The following is an 18,936-nucleotide window of genomic DNA, read 5'->3' as shown; positions in this document are numbered from 1 at the left end:
TCAGAAACTAGAGTCTCTCCTTATAGATGGCCAGGCTGAGGCCAGATCAACCAGTGGGTAATGCAGCTAGTTAACGGAAGTTACCAGGAAACAAGACTGGAATCTGTCTCTACTAGTCAAGAGTTAAGTGCTGAGTCTTGACCCCATCCTGCAAGGTGCCTGCCTTTCTTTCCACATCTCCCTCTTAGGATGGTGCCCAAACAACCACTCTCGGCTTCCATCAGCCAAGCCTTTAAAGCTGCTCGTGGTGATAACAAAGGCTAGCCAATATTTGCCCTTAAAATAGGGATTATACAGATGCCTCTGCACGCACATTCTTCTGATTTGAGGACAGTCATCTGATAAACCGTCCCCCAAATTCCCAAAGGTGAGTAGGTACCTCTGGAATGTGCAGTTGCTGGTATGTTGAGGAAAATTCGTTTGGAAGTGTTTTCTTTTGTTTGCACCAGAACTCAGAAATGTGTGGACGCTGGTGTTTTTATTATGCTTTGGATGCTGTCAGCTGCATTTTCAAAAGCTCCACCAGCAGAAGCATCTAGATTCTTTCCGAATCGAGGCGCTGGGTCAATAGTCTAATGTTAGAAAACATTCCAACCCTGATGCTGCATGTGTTTGAGATCTAGTGGTTCTCGAAGTGTGGTTACCGATGATGAGGGAAAATGAGAAGTGTACAATGATTCGGGGTGTAAAATATCTGGCAGGTCCCAGATGTACGGGGTCAGAATTTCTGCAGTCAGGACCCAGAAATGTGTATTTTAACAAGCCCTCCAGGTGCTGCTGGTGGACATGGAAATTTCAGAATCGCTGATCTAAACCACTTTCTGAGAAAGAAACTAGAGAAATAACTAGAGTCCAGCTTGCCTCTGAAGAATCAGCCTTGCCAACCCACTCACAGGGATGCCAGAAATCCCCTTAAAAACCCACTGTCTGTATCTTTACCCAGCCTCAAATCCAGCATCCAATCAGCCACCCCCCCCCCCGACCCCAAAAGAAAAGCTGCTCAAGAATGGGTATTCAAGTTCATTGAGATTTCTAGTTAATTAGGATTTAATTAAAAACACTTCAACCCTGGACGCCAAAAACCTTTCCAGAAATTGTAGGTTTGCCTTCCTTCCCGGGGCTCAGGCTGGCCTGGAGGACGGTGCTGAGTATGTTCTAGACTCTGCTCCCTCTCTTCCCACTGTCTTCTCTCCCTGGGCACTCTTCCTGGCTCCTCCTCTCCCCTTCTGTTCTCCCAGCCTCCCTGCCCCCAGCCTCCTCCTGAACTCAGCCTTCCCAGTTCCCTCTCCTTTTCTGCCCCGGAAGTTCATCTCCAGCCCCAGAGTTGTTCTCAGGCAAATGAAGGCCTGTAGCCCTGAAGGTGAAGGCATCAAGCCCCACCCTGGTGTTCCCCAAATGCCCTTGCTTCTTACCCTTTCCTGGACAAATTAAAGATATACAAATTGCATGAAAAAACCGCACCTATGACAGCTTTAGGTGTTTCTTTAAAAATTGATTTTAAGGGGCGCCTGGGTGGCGCAGTCGGTTAAGCGTCCGACTTCAGCCAGGTCGCGATCTCGCGGTCCGTGAGTTCGAGCCCCGCGTCAGGCTCTGGGCTGATGGCTCGGAGCCTGGAGCCTGTTTCCGATTCTGTGTCTCCCTCTCTCTCTGCCCCTCCCCCGTTCATGCTCTGTCTCTCTCTGTCCCAAAAATAAATAAAAACGTTGAAAAAAAAAATTTTTTTTAAATTGTTTTTAAGTGAAAGCATTTGACTAGAACCTACATCATTTTAAAATTCTGGGGATTTTAAAGGAAAATAGGAGACAAACCTGAAAGCCTCCTTATAGTTTTCTTAAAATAAGCAACATTGGGCATTATTGGGACCAATAACCATATATACAGAGAGAAAACGGGTCCTGGAGTTCAGCCAAACCCAAATATTTAAAAGTCATCAAGAATTCTTACTACATCAAAATACCTTTGGCCATAGTATGTAAGTGGTATGTTAAGGAATTTATTTTATTTCCAAATGCCTAGCAGAGAGTGGCTTGTTTTAGGTTATGTGGCTGTTACAAATACAGTAACTCTGTTCTGGAGATGTGATTACATGGGCAATATTCAGAGATAACAGTCTGATGAAAGCAGCAGCAATCAATCTTGTCAACATACACAGTGATATTTTCCAAACATGGTTCAAACACTGGGTCAATGGTTTCTCCTGTACCCCATTTTCCATGGCCACACCTAGGGATGAATGAATCTCTTCGACCAGAGCAAAGGAAAGGGGTGCTGAGACTAAGATGACAGTCAAAACCATGTTGATCTGATGTGTGCAGACATTCCAAGATTTGTCCACCAAAATCCTTTATAGGACCAGCCAACAAGACATGAATATACTCTTGCATTTTCATCTTCTCACGTGACCATCTCAATGGACAGAGAACAAGAAGGCCCAGCCTTCCCCTGGTCGGCCCCTGCAGTTTCCCTGAGGCAAGGATTGGGTACATGTTGTTTATTCCAAGAAGCACTGGAAGGGAGGAAGCGATCCGGGGAAAGGAGCAAAAGGCAATAACGCTGTGTAATGAGTAGGTTACCGCCGTGGACAACCAGACCTCAGTCCTGCCGGGGGCATGTGGAGAGACTCAACAGAACTCACCTGTGAACCCTTGCTACAAGGGATGGGGCAGCTGGGGAACACATCCACCCACTCCCACCCCTCAGTGGCCCAGGGCTGCTCCTGGGGAGCTAACTGCCTCACTTCCAGCCTATGCCTCCAGCGGATCATGCACATCCCCACAGCCAGAGACACGCAGGAAGCTGCCAGTATGCTCAGCAGGTCTGTGTGACCTCAGGGGTGGCCCAGGGGATATGGACGGAGCACCAACATCAACTGTGAAGGAGCCATCTTTACCCAGAGACTCTGGCTTTGTGTCTGTCTCCTGAGAGTCAGGGACCGGAGGCAGGGAACGAGCCACGTACACAAAAGACTCCTGACTACACCTGGCTCCTGACTACGCCTGCCAAGGATGGGCTGTGGGGCTCCTAAGTCACTGAATCTCACCAAGGGTGGGCCTCCTCGCTGGCAACAAAGGGTCTGGACTGGGTCTTTTCTGAGGGTGAAATAAATAACCACACAACTATGCTGAGGCTCCAAGCTAGCGCCCGGGCGGCCAATCCCTGCGTCGTGATTCCTGCTACATCCGAGCACCACCTGTACTATTAGTCACTCCATATTTTTCTTCAAACTGACTCATTTTCACTTGCATGCATTTAAAAAGGAACTTTTTGATGTCACCTGCTGTAGAGAAGAGGCAACCATAAAAATAAATTCAGAGCTCCCAAAAAACGGTTCCTCCACGCACCATCTAAAATCACCCCGCACACCACCAGGGCTATGAATCCCACCCTCTGGGGAAACTAAGCCGGCATCCGTCACATCAAGGGCTCTGCGATAATAACCGCGACAGGCAAGTCACATGCACTATCCTGCCACTTCATTCTTACTGTGTGGGTCGACAGACATCCGCTCCATGGCGGTGGCAACTCTTACTGCTCCCGCTTGGGAAATGAAGGAGCTGAGGCTCAGGGAGATGAAGCAGTTCCCCCAAAGTCTCACAGATACGCGACAGTGGCGAGAAGGGTCCTGTGATCAAGGTGTTCTCCCGTTTTGGGCTGCACAGCTCACTTTGGGCGCAAGTGTCTTTCCCTGGATCCAGGGAAGAGCCACGCAGATGCCCTGTGATGGCTCTGGCCCGAGCTGCTGGTAGCATCTTTCCCCAGAACTTTCGTAACCCTTACTTCAATGGGACCCATACTTCAATTGTCCAGACTCCCTGTCACAATATACACAAAGGTGTTGCAGCTGTGGTTTCAGGGGGACAAAATGGCGGGGAGGCCTTTTCCCTTAGTTTTCATGATCTCCACTGCCGTGTTTTTCTTCTGAGAATACGTTATTGCTTTTGTAACAAGAGAAAAACAACAGAAGGCTGGAGCTTCTTTTTAAATTCAGTGTTACTGGGGCGCGTGGGGGGGCTCAGTCACTTAAACACCCAACTCTTGGTTTTGGCTCAGGTCATGGTCTCACAGTGAGTTCGAGCCTCACGTAGGGCTCCACGCTGATGATGCAGAGCCTGCATGGGATTCTCTCTCTCTCTCTCTCTCTCTCTCTCTGCCCCTCCCCTACTTGCTCTCTTTCTCTTGATCAAAATAAATAAGCTTAAAAAAACTTTTTTAAATAAATAAATAAATCTGTGGTGTTACTTTCCACCAAAGCTAAAAAGAGGGACTACATTCTGTCTCCCTCTTCTATGAAGAGTGCACACGATGGCACTGCATGAGTGACAACCTCAGAAATAGGTCCGGAGAGAGGTCTGCTTGCAGTGAGGACAAATACGCACAAAGCAAAATGTGGTGGGTTGGGGAGGGGCTGAACTGGCAGCTAAGTGAAGGGTGTCGGGCACCTATGTCCCTGAAGGTAGTGGTCTGTGGACAAGATGGCAGCCCCATCTGGCAGCCCGGGATCACCACCAAAAACAAGAATGGGGATGAGCTACAAATATGAGCAGAACAGCTGGGCGATGCCTGATGCTAACAACACCCAAATCCCACCTTCAACAGACTTGGGGCCATAGCAACCCAACCCAATACAAGACCAATCATTGAGCCTGTGCACTTAGGGCTCTCCTGAAGCACACTCCCACCCCCGCCTTTGTGTTTATATCCGGAGTGTTCACATGTTGGCTGGCCTGAGACTATTCCAGTTTCTATCACTTGGCCTTGGCAACTATTGACAGCAGCTCCTTTCAAAACACAGTGTCCTTGTTTGGGCAATGCATTATATGCTCACAAAGGGAAGGACACAGGAGCATCACGTGGTAGATAACACAGACAAAGAAAAATTCAGTTTCCCTAGTTGTGGTTCTAACTCCCACTGATTAGCAGACTAATCCTGGACAACAGAGGCTGGGCAAAGCCAGGGACTGGCAAACATCCTGAGCTAACCTCAACTATCTGAAGTGGTTGCCTGGGGCTCCAGGTGGAGAAGAATCCTAGGGCCACACATCTGGGCCCAGCAGGGAAAGGTGCTATGTTTTATCAGCAATTCTGATGAGGAATTACGGGTGTGGAAGGAAGGGAAAAGGGGAAAGCAGCCATGTGCCCGAAATAAGCCACCCTTCAACGGAACAGAGCTCCATGAGCTCAAGACATTTGAGCTCTGAAATTACAGTTATTTGCCATCCCTGGTTTTGCCCAACCTCTGAGATCCAGGATTATTCCATTTGGTAGTCAAGTTCCCCTGGCTAGAGCAGAAAATCCAATCAGTTACGTTGATGACAGAGGATCTGAAGAAGGAAAATCCCTGCAAAGAACAACCCCACACAACTCTGCAGGAGGGTCCCAGCAAGAAGCTGAGAATCCCTGGTGCCCTCCACATAGCTGCTCTCCAGGCTCCAAGAGGGGAGAGCTTGAAGGGAAATGGAAATTTCTTTGGAAATTTCTTCCTCTGTTCTCTGAGAGTTCCCCTGTAGAAGAGACTCTCAGCCAACAGAACAGAGTTATCCTTGCATCCCAATAACCAAAGCAAGTTTCCTGAGTTTGGTGTTTGGGACCAGTACATCGAAATGGCAAAATCCCAGCTGGTCACTGTGATGCTGCCTTGTGTTGACAGCCTAGCTGTCATAAGCTTAAAGGTCTCGGATTCTCTGGCAAGACACTGTGTGTGGTGGGAAAGGAGTATGTGTCTTGGGTATGTGAGTTCACAAAAAGATTTAGTTGAAATTATGAACTCAAGGGGCTCCTGGGTGGCTCAGTTGGTTAGGCGTCCGACTTCAGCTCAGGTCATGATTTCACAGCTTGTGGGTTCGAGCCCCGTGTCGGGCTCTATGCTGACAGCTCAGAGCCTGGAGCCTGCTTCGGATTCTGTGTCTCCTTCTCTCTCTCTGCCCCCCGCCCCACCCCGGCTCGTGCTCTATCTCTAAAAAATAAATATTAAAAAAAAAAAAAAGCAATTGTGAACTCAAGAAAGAGTGACAGCAAAAGAAATAGGCAAATCCTAAAAAGACACAGAGAGGAATGCGCGATGGTCATTTCAGCCATTTAGTTCCATTCTGTCCCTACTCAGACTCATGGATGTGCTCAGCTCACCTTGTTAAGCCGTTCCAGCATTTCTTTTAGGAGCAGCTGACATTCACACTCGTTTTCATACCTGCAAATTGGACACATAAGCAAAAGTTGGGCAGCTTCCATGATTCCATATGTAATGACCACACAATCAGCGTTACAGAGTATATGCTGTCTCTTTAAGGAGAGGCCCTTAACTGGGGCACCTGGGTGGCTCAGTCGGTTGGGTGTCTGACTTCGGCTCAGGTAATGATCTCACGGTCTGTGAGTTTGAGCCTCGCATCGGGCTCTGTGCTGACAGCTCAGAGCCTGGAGCCTGTTTCAGATTCTGCGTCTGCCTCTCTCTCTGACCCTCCCCCATTCATGCTCTGTCTCTCTCTGTCTCAAAAATAAATAAACATTAAAAAAAAATTTAAAAAGGAGAGGTCCTTAAGTTTAAAATAGTAGCTAATGCTGCACCGCTGAGCCTGTCACTTCCTCACCTTTTCCACAGCATGGCGCACTCACAGAGTGGTGCTGTGGCCACCATGCATGGGGGTAACTGGGAGCGGTAAGTGAACAGGAGTCCCCCAGCCTGGAGGCCCAACCTCCGCCCCCCCAACCCCTCCACCACCCCTCTACCCCTGCCCAGCCACATCAAGGATAAGGGAATCGTATCTCCACACACTCCTAACCCAAGTACAGCAGTGACACAGAGAATGGGAGACCACCCTACATGACCTACAACAAACACCACTAACCTGACCTTGACCTTGTTTGGGTTGCCTGTACTATTGTGTCTATACATGTGTCCGTTTTTCTGGATTATGCCATTTAATCCTTACAAAACCCTGGAAGAGGGCAGTTATCATTGCCCTCCCCCCACCCTCCCACCACTGGGGGAAAATGAGAAAATTGAGGCTGGGAAACTGGCCTATAACTTTGGGCAGATGCTCAGGGCACTTCACCCTCATCTCTGTGACCTCAAGGCCTGCTCTGGGCCAGTGGGCAGGGCAGGCTGGACAGGCTACAGAGTCAGTGCCCCTGGGGCAGCCCTCGACCTCTGACAGAAGGTGAGTGGGTACATAAGTACGCCAGCCCCGTCGCCCTCAGCTAGGACAACTGAAGTGTCTCTCCATCCGGTAAGTTTGCTCCAGGTTAACTTGCTGAGGGCACTCAGTGTTTTCTGCCTTTCCTTCCCGCCTCACTTCCTCACTCCCCAACCTGTGCTCCTGGAGGTCACCTCCCAAATAAGCTACTTGCCCTCAAACCCCTTTATCAGGCTCGGCTTCTGGAAGACCCCAAACTAAAAGAGGGGTGGGGTCAGGACTCACACTTGAATCTGACACCAAAAACTATGCCCTGATAGCCACACCATGCTGCCTGGGTAGAGCAGGGAAACCTCCCAAATTTAAACATACACAAAACTGATAAAGCAACAGATACTAGGAACAGGTGTATTTTTCCCTCCTAGTCATCTTCTTCCCTGGACTTGAAGAAAATGATAGAGATCAAGAGGCAGAGAGACCACAGAAATCATTGTGTTTTGAGAGTTTCCCTCTAGGGGGACTTTCATCCCCTTATGAAAAAGAGAAGGCTCCTTCCCAAATGACTCCGCCCTCATTCCCTATAAGCTGCCCCTAGTATCCATCATGGCCTTCTTCCAAGAGTCAAAGCCCTTGATGTGGGTAGGGGCACAAGGCTGCCTAGAGGGAAGACTACATTTCCCAGCCTTCCTTGCAGCTAGGTGTGGCCATGTGACTAAGTCCTGACCAATGGGATATAAGCATAAGTCTGTGGCAGCTTCCAAATATCTTCCATAAGAGATGCTGTGGGTGTGCCCTTCTGTATCCTCTCCTCCACCCTGCAGAAGGCCAGGCAGAGCCTTCTGAGCCTCAAATACTGCAGAGTGGCATGCTGAATTGCTAGGCCAGACCTTCCACAAGACAGAAACAAATTTCCATCCTGGATAAGCCAATGTCACTTTGGAGTTTACACCATTTGTGGTTGAAGCGAATCCTAATTAGCACTCAGCCCAACCCACAAAGCATAGGTTTCAGGGCCCCTGCACACGCATGCCCTGGGCTCAAGTCAAGTACCGAAAGAGGCCTCTAGAAAACCATGCTGTTGTAGGGCGAGTCCCAACCTCGGGAAAGAACAATCAGGAATATGTGCACTGCACACACTCCCAGTTCTAAAGCCATCTAAGAAGCTCAGCTATAACCAGCAAGCAAAACATATTTGTACAAGTCTTACATTTCCTGCCAGGATGTCACAGTTAGTAGTGTCTTTTGTGTGTGGCTCTAATGGAGCCAGAAATTCTGTTTTAATGGCTAGTTAGCTTCGCGAATAAAACTGTTAACAAAAATCCAAATTTTCTCATTGCTCTTTCCTGCTAGAAACATCCAAGAATTTCTGTAGCTTAAAAACATGTTTGATAAATAATGCAATAATGTGTTATCGTGGGTAATTTTCATGCTGCAAAGACAAGTCTAGATATTAAAGGCAAGTGATTTCATTATAAAGACTTCATAATAAGAAACGATATGGGGCACCTGGGTGGTGCAGTTGGTTAAGCATCTGACTCTTGGTTTCAGCTCAGGTCATAATTTCACAGTTCGTGAGTTTGAGGCTCCGCACTCACGGTGCAGAGCCTATTTGGGATTCTCTCTCTCCCCCTCCTGCTTGCTCTCTCTCTCTCTCTCTCTCTCTTTCTCAAAATAAATAAATAAAAATTTTTTAAAAGTTTAAAAAAGAAATCATGATATATTCATATATATATCCACATAAGCGAATATACAAATGAATTCATAAAGTCAAAAAACGCATTGGCTTCAATTACCTGATTGTTTTACATAATTACTTTTGGTTTTTAGCAATTTAGATAATTGACGGTATTCATTAATGTATTTTGGTAGTTTTATTTGTTTTTATTTCATTCTGTTTTATTTAGTCTTCATTTGATATGCTGAAAACCTGATTTTGAAATTATTCAACTATCCTAGAAGAGAATATGCCTACCAAGGCTGCATTATTTTCACCTGGCTTTGGCTAACCAATAAGTCACCTCTGGGATGTAAAACTAAATTTGGTGTGTATATACCCCTGCATGCAGGGGTATGGGTATGATTTTTATTACAATTTTCAAGTCCCAAGACTTTAGTTGGAATATTAAAGTATCTGCAAGGGGGCAATGGGAGGGAATAAATGAATGGAAATTATTAAATAAATCACAGAGTCTGAAGGGACAGCTCCACGACAAACATACAACTCAGAACCAAGTAAAATCACCAAAAGATCAGGAAAATTCAACATGGCCGTTCCTTCAATGAGGGCTCAAAGGAGTTCTGTGCACCCAGCCAAATCTCAGTAGACTGGGGCCTAATAACTAAGCAAAGACCATTTGGGGATCCAGGGTTTCCTGTTAGCCTGTGGAGCTGCCCTGGGTGTCTGAACCAGTGTACATTTCCCTTTGCTTTAGAAAACATGAGCTTCATTTGAATGAGTCCTATCTCTGGACCTCACTCCCCAGGAATCCAAGAATGACTTCTCTTCAAGACCCTGTGTTCTAGAAAGCATAAGGTGCGAAAACCCGAGTTCAAGTCCTGCCACCCACAGTTTTCCCATGAAGGGCTGTAACAGGTGGATTTCCAGATCCTTTCTTCCAGCTCCAAATCTGTTTTTAGGGATCATACCCAGAAACAGGGCTGATAGGAATGAAACCAATGAGTCTGACTGATTAATATGTTCAGTACACACTGTTGAATAACCTGCCCAAGATTCAGATTAAGCATGTGGAACTCAGGGGCACCTGGGTGGCTCAGTCAGTTAAGCATCTGACTTCGGCTCAGGTCATGATCTCACAGTTGGTGAGTTCCAGCCTGGCATTGGGCTCTGTGCTGACAGCTCAGAGCCTGGAGCCTGCTTTGGATTCTGTGTCTCCCAAGCTCTCTGCCCCTCCCCCACTTGTGTTCTATCTCTCTCTCAAAAATAAGTATTAAAAAAAAATTCTTTTAAAGAACGTGGAACTCAAACATAGAGCACGTTTGGACAAGACACTCTGACTACCCTAGACCAGGGGCCCCCAAACCTGGCTGTTCATCAGTGGAGCTCATAAAACTTAAAATTCCTGGGCCCCATCTGAGGTCCAGGGTGGGGCCTGGACATCTGTATATTTAAATTAATTTATGTAATTTTAAAATAGATAAATCTCTTACATAAAATAGACAATTTTTTTTAATTACCTAAAAAGCTGTTCCATTAAAAGTCTCCCTTCCTATCTCTCCCATTGCCCAGCTCCTACTCCCCTATCCTCCACAGGTAATCAGTGCCATTGGGGTTTTGCATGTGTCTGTGTCCCCTTTTTCCTAATGCAAGCAAAAAATTCTACTCTTCTCCCCTTTTTTTTAAAAAGTAAAGGATAGTAACATGCTATTCTCTTGTTTTACAACTGGGTAGCATCTCATTGCATATATGAAGCACAATCTGATCTCCTATGAATAGGCATTTAGGTTCATTCCAGGCTTTTGCTAATGCAGATCACACCACCACGTTGGCATGTATTTTACACCAGCCGGATCATCAAAAAATAAATTCCTTGGGAATGCAAGCTGGTGCAGCCACTCTGGAAAACAGTATGGAGGTTCCTCAAAAAACTAAAATTAGAACTACCCTACGACCCAGCGATTGCACTACTAGGCATTTATCCACGGGATACAGCTGTGCTGTTTCGAAGGGACACATGCACCCCCATGTTTATAGCAGCACTATCAACAATAGCCAAAGTATGGAAAGAGCCCAAATGTCCATCGATCGATGAATGGATAAAGAAGATGTGGTATATATATACAATGGAGTATTACTCAGCACTGAAAAAGAATGAAATCTTGCCATTTGCAACTATGTGGATGGAACTGGAGGGTATTATGCTACATGAAATTAGTCAGAGAAAGACAAAAATCATATGACTTCACTCATATGAGGACTTTAAGAGACAAAACAGATGAACACAAGGGAAGGGAAACAAAAATAATATAAAAGCAGGGAGGGGGACAAAACAGAAGAGACTCATAAATATGGAGAACAAACTGAGGGTTACTGGAGGGGTTGTGGGAGTGGGGATGGGCTAAATGGGTAAGTGGCACTAAGCAATCTACTCCTGAAATCATTGTTGCACTATATGCTAACTAACTTGGATGTAAATTTTTAAAAATTAAATAAATAAATAAATAAATACATAAATTCCTTGAAGTGGTCCCTGCAGAGTAAATACAGGTTCCTGTATTTATAGACTTGGAGGATGGGGACAAATTGCTGAGTATCCTTTTTTCTTTTTAATAGTTCTTTAGGTGATCTTTTTTTTAAATGCCATTTATTTATTTATTTATTTATTTATTTATTTATTTATTTATTTTTGACAGCATGCAAGCGCGGGAGGGGCAGAGAAAGAGGGACAGAGGATCTGAAGCAGGATCTCCACTGACAGCAGCGAGCCCAATGTGGGGCTTGAATTCATGAACTGTGAGATCATGATCTGAACCGAAGTAGGTCACTCAACTGACTGAGCCACCCAGGTGCCCCAATTCTTTTTTTTTTTTTAAGTTTTATTTATTTTGAGAGAGAGAGAACACAAGTGAGGGAGGGGCAGAGAGAGAGGGAGACAGAGAATCCCAAGCAGACTCTGTGCAGTCAGCGCAGGGCCCCATGTGGGGCTGGAACTCACATTGTGACCTGAGCGGAAATCAAGAGTCAGGCTAAACCCACTAAGCCACCCAGGTCCGCATGCCCCAATTCTTCAGGCGATCTTATCATCTTATTCATTCTGTGGGAAAGGGGGACATGCCCTAGACCAGGGCTCCTGAAGCTTCAAGCTTAACTCCACTTCTAACCAGCTCCCAGATGATGGCAATGCTGCTCATCCACAGACCACAATTTGAGCAGCAAGATTCTAGAGGACACACATTGAAATAATTTCCGGGTATCAACTATGATGCGGTAAAGATGATTAGACTCAGCACGCCGAGGCCCTGAATTCCGTGCCGCTGCTGGGACTCACTAGGTGAGTGACCTTGCCCTAAATCTTGACATTGTCTAAGCCTCAGTCTCCTCATCTGCAAAACAGGTGCAGTACCATGTATTACAGGATACGGCTGTGAGGATCAAATAACATGAATATATCTCAAAAACAAAAGGAGCCAGACATACAAGCACGAATCTGTAAGATTCCATTTTTGTGAAATTCCAGAACACGCAACATTAATCTACGGTGACAGAAATCAGAACACTGGGCGCCTCCCGCTTTTTTGTGGGGGAGAGGTACAGACTGACCGGGAAAGGACAGGAGGGAACTTTCTGGGGTGGTCAAAGTTCCCTGCTTGTTTCTGTAGTTACATGGGTACATACATCATCAAAACTCATTGAACTATGCACTTAAAACCTGTGCATTTTTTAACGATTTTATTTTTAAGTAATCTCTACGCCCAACGTGGGGCTCAAATTTACAACCCCCAGATCAAGAGTCGCTGGCTCTACCGACTGAGCCTGCCAAGCGCCCCGAAACCTGTGCGTTTTACTGCATGTAAATTATAGCTACATTTTAAAGCACATTACAAGCAAATGATGCCGTTTCGTGAAAACCGTGAAGTGCCATCGGAATGGAAGCGGGTCCTAGGTGGGTGAGAGGCGCGGTGGTGCGCGCGCCCTCTGCGGGGTGGAAGTCCTGGGTCGCCAGGCGACCGCCCCTACCCTGCCTCCGCTCACCCCACCCCCCCTCCTTCCGGGCCCGCCGCTTACTTGCAGCGGAACTCGTCTAGCACGCGCTGCGCCTCCGCACCCTGGCGCTCCAGCCGCGTGCGCTCGGCCGCCAGGTCCCGGGCGCGCTGGAGGTTGCCCTCGACGTGGCGGGCGAGGGCGTCCTCGGGGCCGGCCAGCTCGCCCAGGCGCTGGAAGGCGTCCAGCTGCCGCCGGAGGACAGCGTGGCGCTGCTCGAGCGCGCGGGCCCGCTGGACGTGAGCGGCCACGCGCTCGCCGAGCCCCTGCAGCGCGGCCAGGCTGGGCGCCGCCGTCCGGCCTTCCGCCAGGCTATCGGGCTCGGCGGCGCGCGGCGCCTCCTCGGCGCGCTCGTACTGCTCCTTGCGGGTCTGGAAGACGTAGCTGCGCCGGTACATGGCTCCGGTGCGGACGAGCGCGCGCGAACCGGCTCGGGGAGGCCGCGCGCCGGGGCGGCGGGCCGCTAAATAAACATCGGGGGGGGGGCCCAGGCACGCTGCTGGGACGTTCCAGAGCCGATCAGCTGTCGAGCTCAACACGGCGCCCAGCCCCCAGAAGAATAAAAGAGCAGCAGGCCTGCTTTTGTGCGCCGGATTAGCGGACCATGCAGCTCTGGGGGTTGGAAGGTTAAATTGGGCAATGAGGTTTTTGTTCTGGGATTGTTAAAGCCTGTCGCTTTATGATTGAATGGGGGGTCAGGAGGACAAGAGAGGCAGGACTGCTTCCTCTGGGAATTGTGAAGGAAGCCCAAGGGAGCTTGTTAAACTTGGACTAGCTCAAAAGCCCAGGGACCCTCGCTTTGTCTCCTCTTTTTCGGTCAAGCTCTCAATTACAGGCCTTTTCAACAATGCCATTTTTTTTTCCGATCACTTCAGCAATTCTTTTGCATAATTACAACATGACATTTAGGAACCCTCCTTACGTTAGGGGTTCTTAACCACGGATGCAAAATAAATGGCCATCTCATAAAATTGTGATGTGTGCGGCAAGTAAGTTTTACTAATACCTATGCATCTGCGTTAGGAAAACATTCTTTGTACAACAACTTAAGAAGCAAATGCACGGTTATCATTATAATGTTACCCTTGCTCCCGTGGATTCCGCCATCCTTTCCGGAGTAGAAGCAAGAAGCAAGTCGAGTTCCATCAGGATATTGGCATAACTGATTCTTTACACTAAAGAAAAAAACCCTCACAGCCTAAAAGATTTAGTAAATTGGCCAACTCTCAATTCGAGAATATAAAAGAATTTTTTGCCACTATGTTTAATTTTAATTTGTATTGTGGAAACAACAAAGCTGGGCTTTAACAAATTTAAAAGTAAATTGTGGGTGTTGAAGGAAACTAATAGCATTTGATGAGAATGATCCAACATATGACTATTTTGTCATGTCTCCAATTTATTTTTTTATTTTTTGAGGTGGGGGGCACAGTGAGTGAGGGGCAGAAAGAGAGAGGGAGAGAGAGAGAAGCAGGGCTCCCCTGAAGTGGGGCTTGTGTGTTTTTTTAACCAAATGGGGGCTCGTGTTCACCGGAAGTAGGGCTGGAGGACTCAAACTTAGGAATGGTGAGATCATGACTTTAGCAGAAGTCAGTTGCCTAACCCACTGAGCCACCCAGGTGCCCTGCAATTTATTTTTTTTTTTTAAGTTTATTTTTATTTACTTTGAGAGCGAGATAGAGAGCAAGCAGGGGAGGGAAGAGGGCGAGGGAGACAATCCCATTCAGGCTCTACCCTAACAGCACAAGGCCAGATGCCGGGCTTGAACTCAAAAAAAGTGAGATCATAACCTGAGCCAAAATCAAGAGCTGAGCATTTAACCGAAACTGAGCCAGCCTCCCAGGTGCCCCAAGTCTCTGATTTAAAAATCATTATCAAAAAGGTTGTTTTCCTTAAAAAAGGATTCAGCTTAGCAGTGCCATATAATTAACAACTATATGGATTGCACATAATTACATAATTATATTACAAATTAAAGTTATAGTTACCAAAGTTCGAGAAAAGGACACAGATCTTTAATGGGTTTTATTATTTCTCCAAAAAGACTGTAAGATAATGGAATGAATTCAGTTGAGAATGACTCTAAGATAAGGTCCAGAGTTGTGGTGGTGGTGCGGTTATTGTTCTATTTTCTTTTCTTAAGGCGTTTAAAAATAGATGTTATGATCAAATCAAGGAGAGCCACATGAGTATTTTTGGTAGATACACATGTATCATGCTGATGGCATGGTAAATTGGTTTCCGGCTTCCTAGAGAGCAAAACCAGCACAGAACAAAGAAAGGATATAAAAGCACTTGTTCCTTCTGACATCAGGTATTAGTTAAATATTGCTACAGAACAAACTGACCCCAAAACTAAGTGGCACACAAGAAGAAATATTTAGCGCCGCACTCCCAGATCGGCAGGTCAGCTGGATAGCTCTCCTTCGAGCTGCAGATCTTTCAATCTGCTAGGGGAGCTGTGCTCCAAATGTCTCTCTTCCTCCTAGAACTAGTGATGACAAGAGGACGAAAAGAAGCCCAGCCACACAATCTCTTTCCAAGCCTTTGTTTGCATCCTTTCCATTAACACCCCTTTCATCAAAGCAAACCAGGTGGCCACAGCCAAAGTCGAGAGGCAGGGAAGAGGCACCACCCACCCCCAGGGCCATGGCAAGGGTGCGGGTGTGTAACTGTCACACTGCAGTGAAGAACTGGGACCAGAAACTCCATCAACCGCACACAGTTATCCCATTTGAAAGAAAAAATAGATATCCCAGAAACATAACAAAGGGAAAAAATATTATTTCAACTTAATACAGTGGAATAAACACTTAGAAAATATTTACTCATAAACCGTGTCTCAGGGAGAGAAATATTGAACAAGGTCAAGTCCCTCCCTACCCTCAAGGTGCAGGGAGACAAATTCCTACTCAACTAATTCAAGACACAAGGAAATCTGGAATAAGTTCTAAAATAGAGATCTTCCCAAAATGTGGTTGTACCTAAAGCAGAAAGTTAAAGTGAAGTTAGAATTTCAGGCAGAACAGCATAAACAAGGTGTGAGAACAACTGGAGTAAGGTGCAGTAAAGGGAGCCATGTGCTTCCTGGGCATGGTGAGCCTGAACTGAGGAGAGCTTGGCAAGAAGAGTCCCAAAAAAGGAAAGTTCGAAGGAAAGGCTGGGCTTCCCATCAGCTGCGGTGGCTTGAATGCGGGCATCATCTCCACAACTTCTCCCAAGCCCTACCAAAAATGGCAGCAAAGAATTTATTTTTAGATGAAAAGTCCACAAAAATAAGGAAAAAAAGATCACAGTGGACAAGATATACCAACAAATTTTCAGAGGGCTGAACAGAGAGATTAGTGGCAACTGACTTAATGGAGTGAAGCAAGCTGACACCTACATGGGGCAGAGGGCACTGGGAAAGGAAAACAAGATGGTTCACCTAGAGGAGTCTCAGAAAAGCTTACGAATTGGATGTACCAGGGGCGCTTGGGTGACTCAGTTGGTTAAGCATTCAACTTCAGCCCAGGTCATGATCTCACAGCTGGTGAGTTCCAGCCCCACGTCAGGCTCTTGTGCAGACAGCTCAGAGCTTGGATTCTGCTTCAGATCCTGTGTCTCCCTCTCTCTCTGTCCCTCCCCCCACTCACACTCTATCTCTCTCTCTCTCTCTCAAAAATAAATAAACATTAAAAAAATTAAAAAAAAAAAAGTAACTGGATGTACCAGATACGACAGAAGGTGGGGGTGAAGGGTAGAGCTGAAAAGCCATAGGGTTAGCCCAGGGCCCAAGAAGCAGTTAGAATTTCAGATCGCCTACCCCATTCCTGCGCAGCCTGGCAAAGCTGAGTGAAACTGAATGGGAGAGGTCTTGAGTTGAAAGTCACCTAGTTGAAACACAGCTAAGGACAGGATAAGACCACACTGGAACAAAGGAATTAAGACAGTGGATGCATCACGAAAGATGAGCTGTACAATCTCCATCTCTCCATTTACCACTTCGCTTCTCTTCTAGGATGCTGGTCACCTGGCATGTATTTCCCTGGGGCAGGAGAAAATTCTCTGGGGAAACTGAGTGACTTCGGAGAAAAAAAAAAATCACCAGATACTGAATTTGGAATATGGACTGACTGGCTTTTGGTTTGAACACGAAACACGTTTGTATGGTCCAACGTAACCCAAGCTGTTGATCATCAGACTAAGACCCATTTTATAACGAAGTTTTACTTGTGACAGCATAGGATTTTTAAATCTCTCTTTCTCACCTAGATTTTTGTTTTTGAAAATTAGTATTTTTCCCTAAAAGGATAGATTTCCTAGATTTGTATACTTTGCCCTGTCCTGTACCGGGGCAATGGTATTATCATGATATCCTGCTCCGCTCTGTTGATGCGGAGTGTAAAAGTGTAAATATTTCCTATCGGAATGTTACTATAATTAGTTGGGTTTTCCTCTCACAGGAGGAAAGAAACTAAGCTGGTGTAGTTAGCTTCTTCTGTGGGACCTCTGGCTGGTTTGTGACTTTGTGACTTGTTCTTGAATCCTGTTTTTTGACTGGCCATAAAGTATGACAATGAGCACTAATCGACAGCTAATCCCCCTCTCCTGGTCATTTTAGTTTGGGCTCCCCCGAAGCAAACCCTGAAATAAGAGTTAAAGTGCAAGTAGTTTATCTGGAAGGTAATCCCAGGAAGGGCCTGCAGGGAGGCAGGAGGGAGACAAGGAAGGCCAAACACGGTTTGTGATAACAAGCCAGTCACCATGCTGCGGCAGGCAATGGGGGTCAGTCGCACTGGAGACTCTGGGAGATAGCTCGGTACAGGCACCTCAGAGCCACCCCACCCAAGGGTGAAAGAGCTGGAGATTTACCCACCACTCCCAGGGCCCGAGGGCTGATCACAGGGCATTTCTGGTCTGCCACAGGCAGCCAAAGTAGCTGAGGTTAGCTTTTGACCCCACCACCTTAGCAAGTGACCTAGCCAATCAGGTTCCAGTATGGACACCGGGCAATGGGAATAATCACTTACATGAAGAGGCTCGTCATACATCTCAGTTTACCTGAGATGATCCACGTTTACATCTATCTCGGCACAAGTATAGATAGCACCCTCTTTTATTCTCAAGAGTTTCTTAGTTTGTCTGGCAATGCTGCCTCTCTTATTCTGGCCCACGTGACCTGAATGTCTAGCCTGAATCTAATCATAAGGAAACATCCACGCAAACCCAAAATAAGAAACATTCTATTAATAAAAATAGGGGATGATATTCTTCCAAAATGTAAATACCAGAAAAGAAAAAGAGAGACTAGAGAAATGTTCCAGATGAAAGGAAACTAAGGAATCACAGCATCTACATGCAATACTGTTCCTAGACCCCATCCTACGTTTGGAAGAGAAGAAAGTGCTATAAAGGTCATCGCTAGATCCCTTGACAAAATTAGACTATGGACACTCAATTAGGTAAAAGAATTGTGTCAATGTTGAATTCACTGAAGTTTCTGACTATAGCACAGTTAAGTAAAATGATATCTTTATTCTTAGAAAATATATTCTTAGCCATCTAGGGGTGAAACACATGATGTATGCAACTTACTCTGAAAATGCTGAAAAACAAAATAAAATAAAATAAAATAAAATAAGTTCTAAAAGCATGACATGTGTAAATATAAACATAGACATAAACATAAAAATGTATGGAGAAAGAGAGAGAAAGGAGATGAGGCAAAATAGTGACAATAGGTCAGTCTTGGTAAAGGATATATGGGTGTTGTATAATCGCAATTTCTCAAAGAAAGTTGGAAATTACTTTCAAAACCGTTTGTGGAAATCCCGATCCTCTTCTGTGTTAAGCATTTTGCAGTGTAGGCATTTAATAAACATCACTTCCTTTACCTTATAGCCATATAAATGTGCGTAACAGCAAAGAGAGAGAGAGAAGGACAGAGAGGAAGATGGTTTAGCCAACTGTGTAGTAACAACAGGAGAAAATGGTCTATAACCATTATAAGCATGTGGAAGACATGATGATATAAGTGAGAATGTTTATAACAAACATGAAGGGGAGCAGAAAAACAAAATACCAGATGCATGGTGATGACAGTCATCT

At 46.0% G+C, this 18,936-nt stretch overlaps 1 protein-coding gene across 2 annotated transcripts in view; it reads right to left on the bottom strand.

Moving 5' to 3' along the window:
- Window positions 1-18,936, bottom strand: part of BFSP1 (beaded filament structural protein 1) — a 70,690-nt gene that overhangs the window by 27,348 nt on the left and 24,406 nt on the right. The window contains exons 1-2 of one of the 2 annotated variants that reach the window (XM_058684812.1): window positions 12,871-13,440; window positions 6,124-6,184 (exon numbers count right to left, since the gene is read on the bottom strand). In XM_058684812.1, the coding sequence (XP_058540795.1) occupies window positions 6,124-6,184; window positions 12,871-13,244 (435 nt within the window). In that variant the 5' untranslated portion in view covers window positions 13,245-13,440. Of the gene's footprint in view, window positions 1-6,123; window positions 6,185-12,870; window positions 13,441-18,936 lie in introns of those variants that run through there. The other variant, XM_058684813.1, reaches the window with a different exon arrangement.

Source organism: Neofelis nebulosa, chromosome 9 (genome assembly GCF_028018385.1).
Source record: "Neofelis nebulosa isolate mNeoNeb1 chromosome 9, mNeoNeb1.pri, whole genome shotgun sequence".
In the NCBI taxonomy this organism is placed as follows: domain Eukaryota; kingdom Metazoa; phylum Chordata; class Mammalia; order Carnivora; family Felidae; genus Neofelis; species Neofelis nebulosa.
This window is presented reverse-complemented; position numbering and strand designations above follow the sequence as displayed.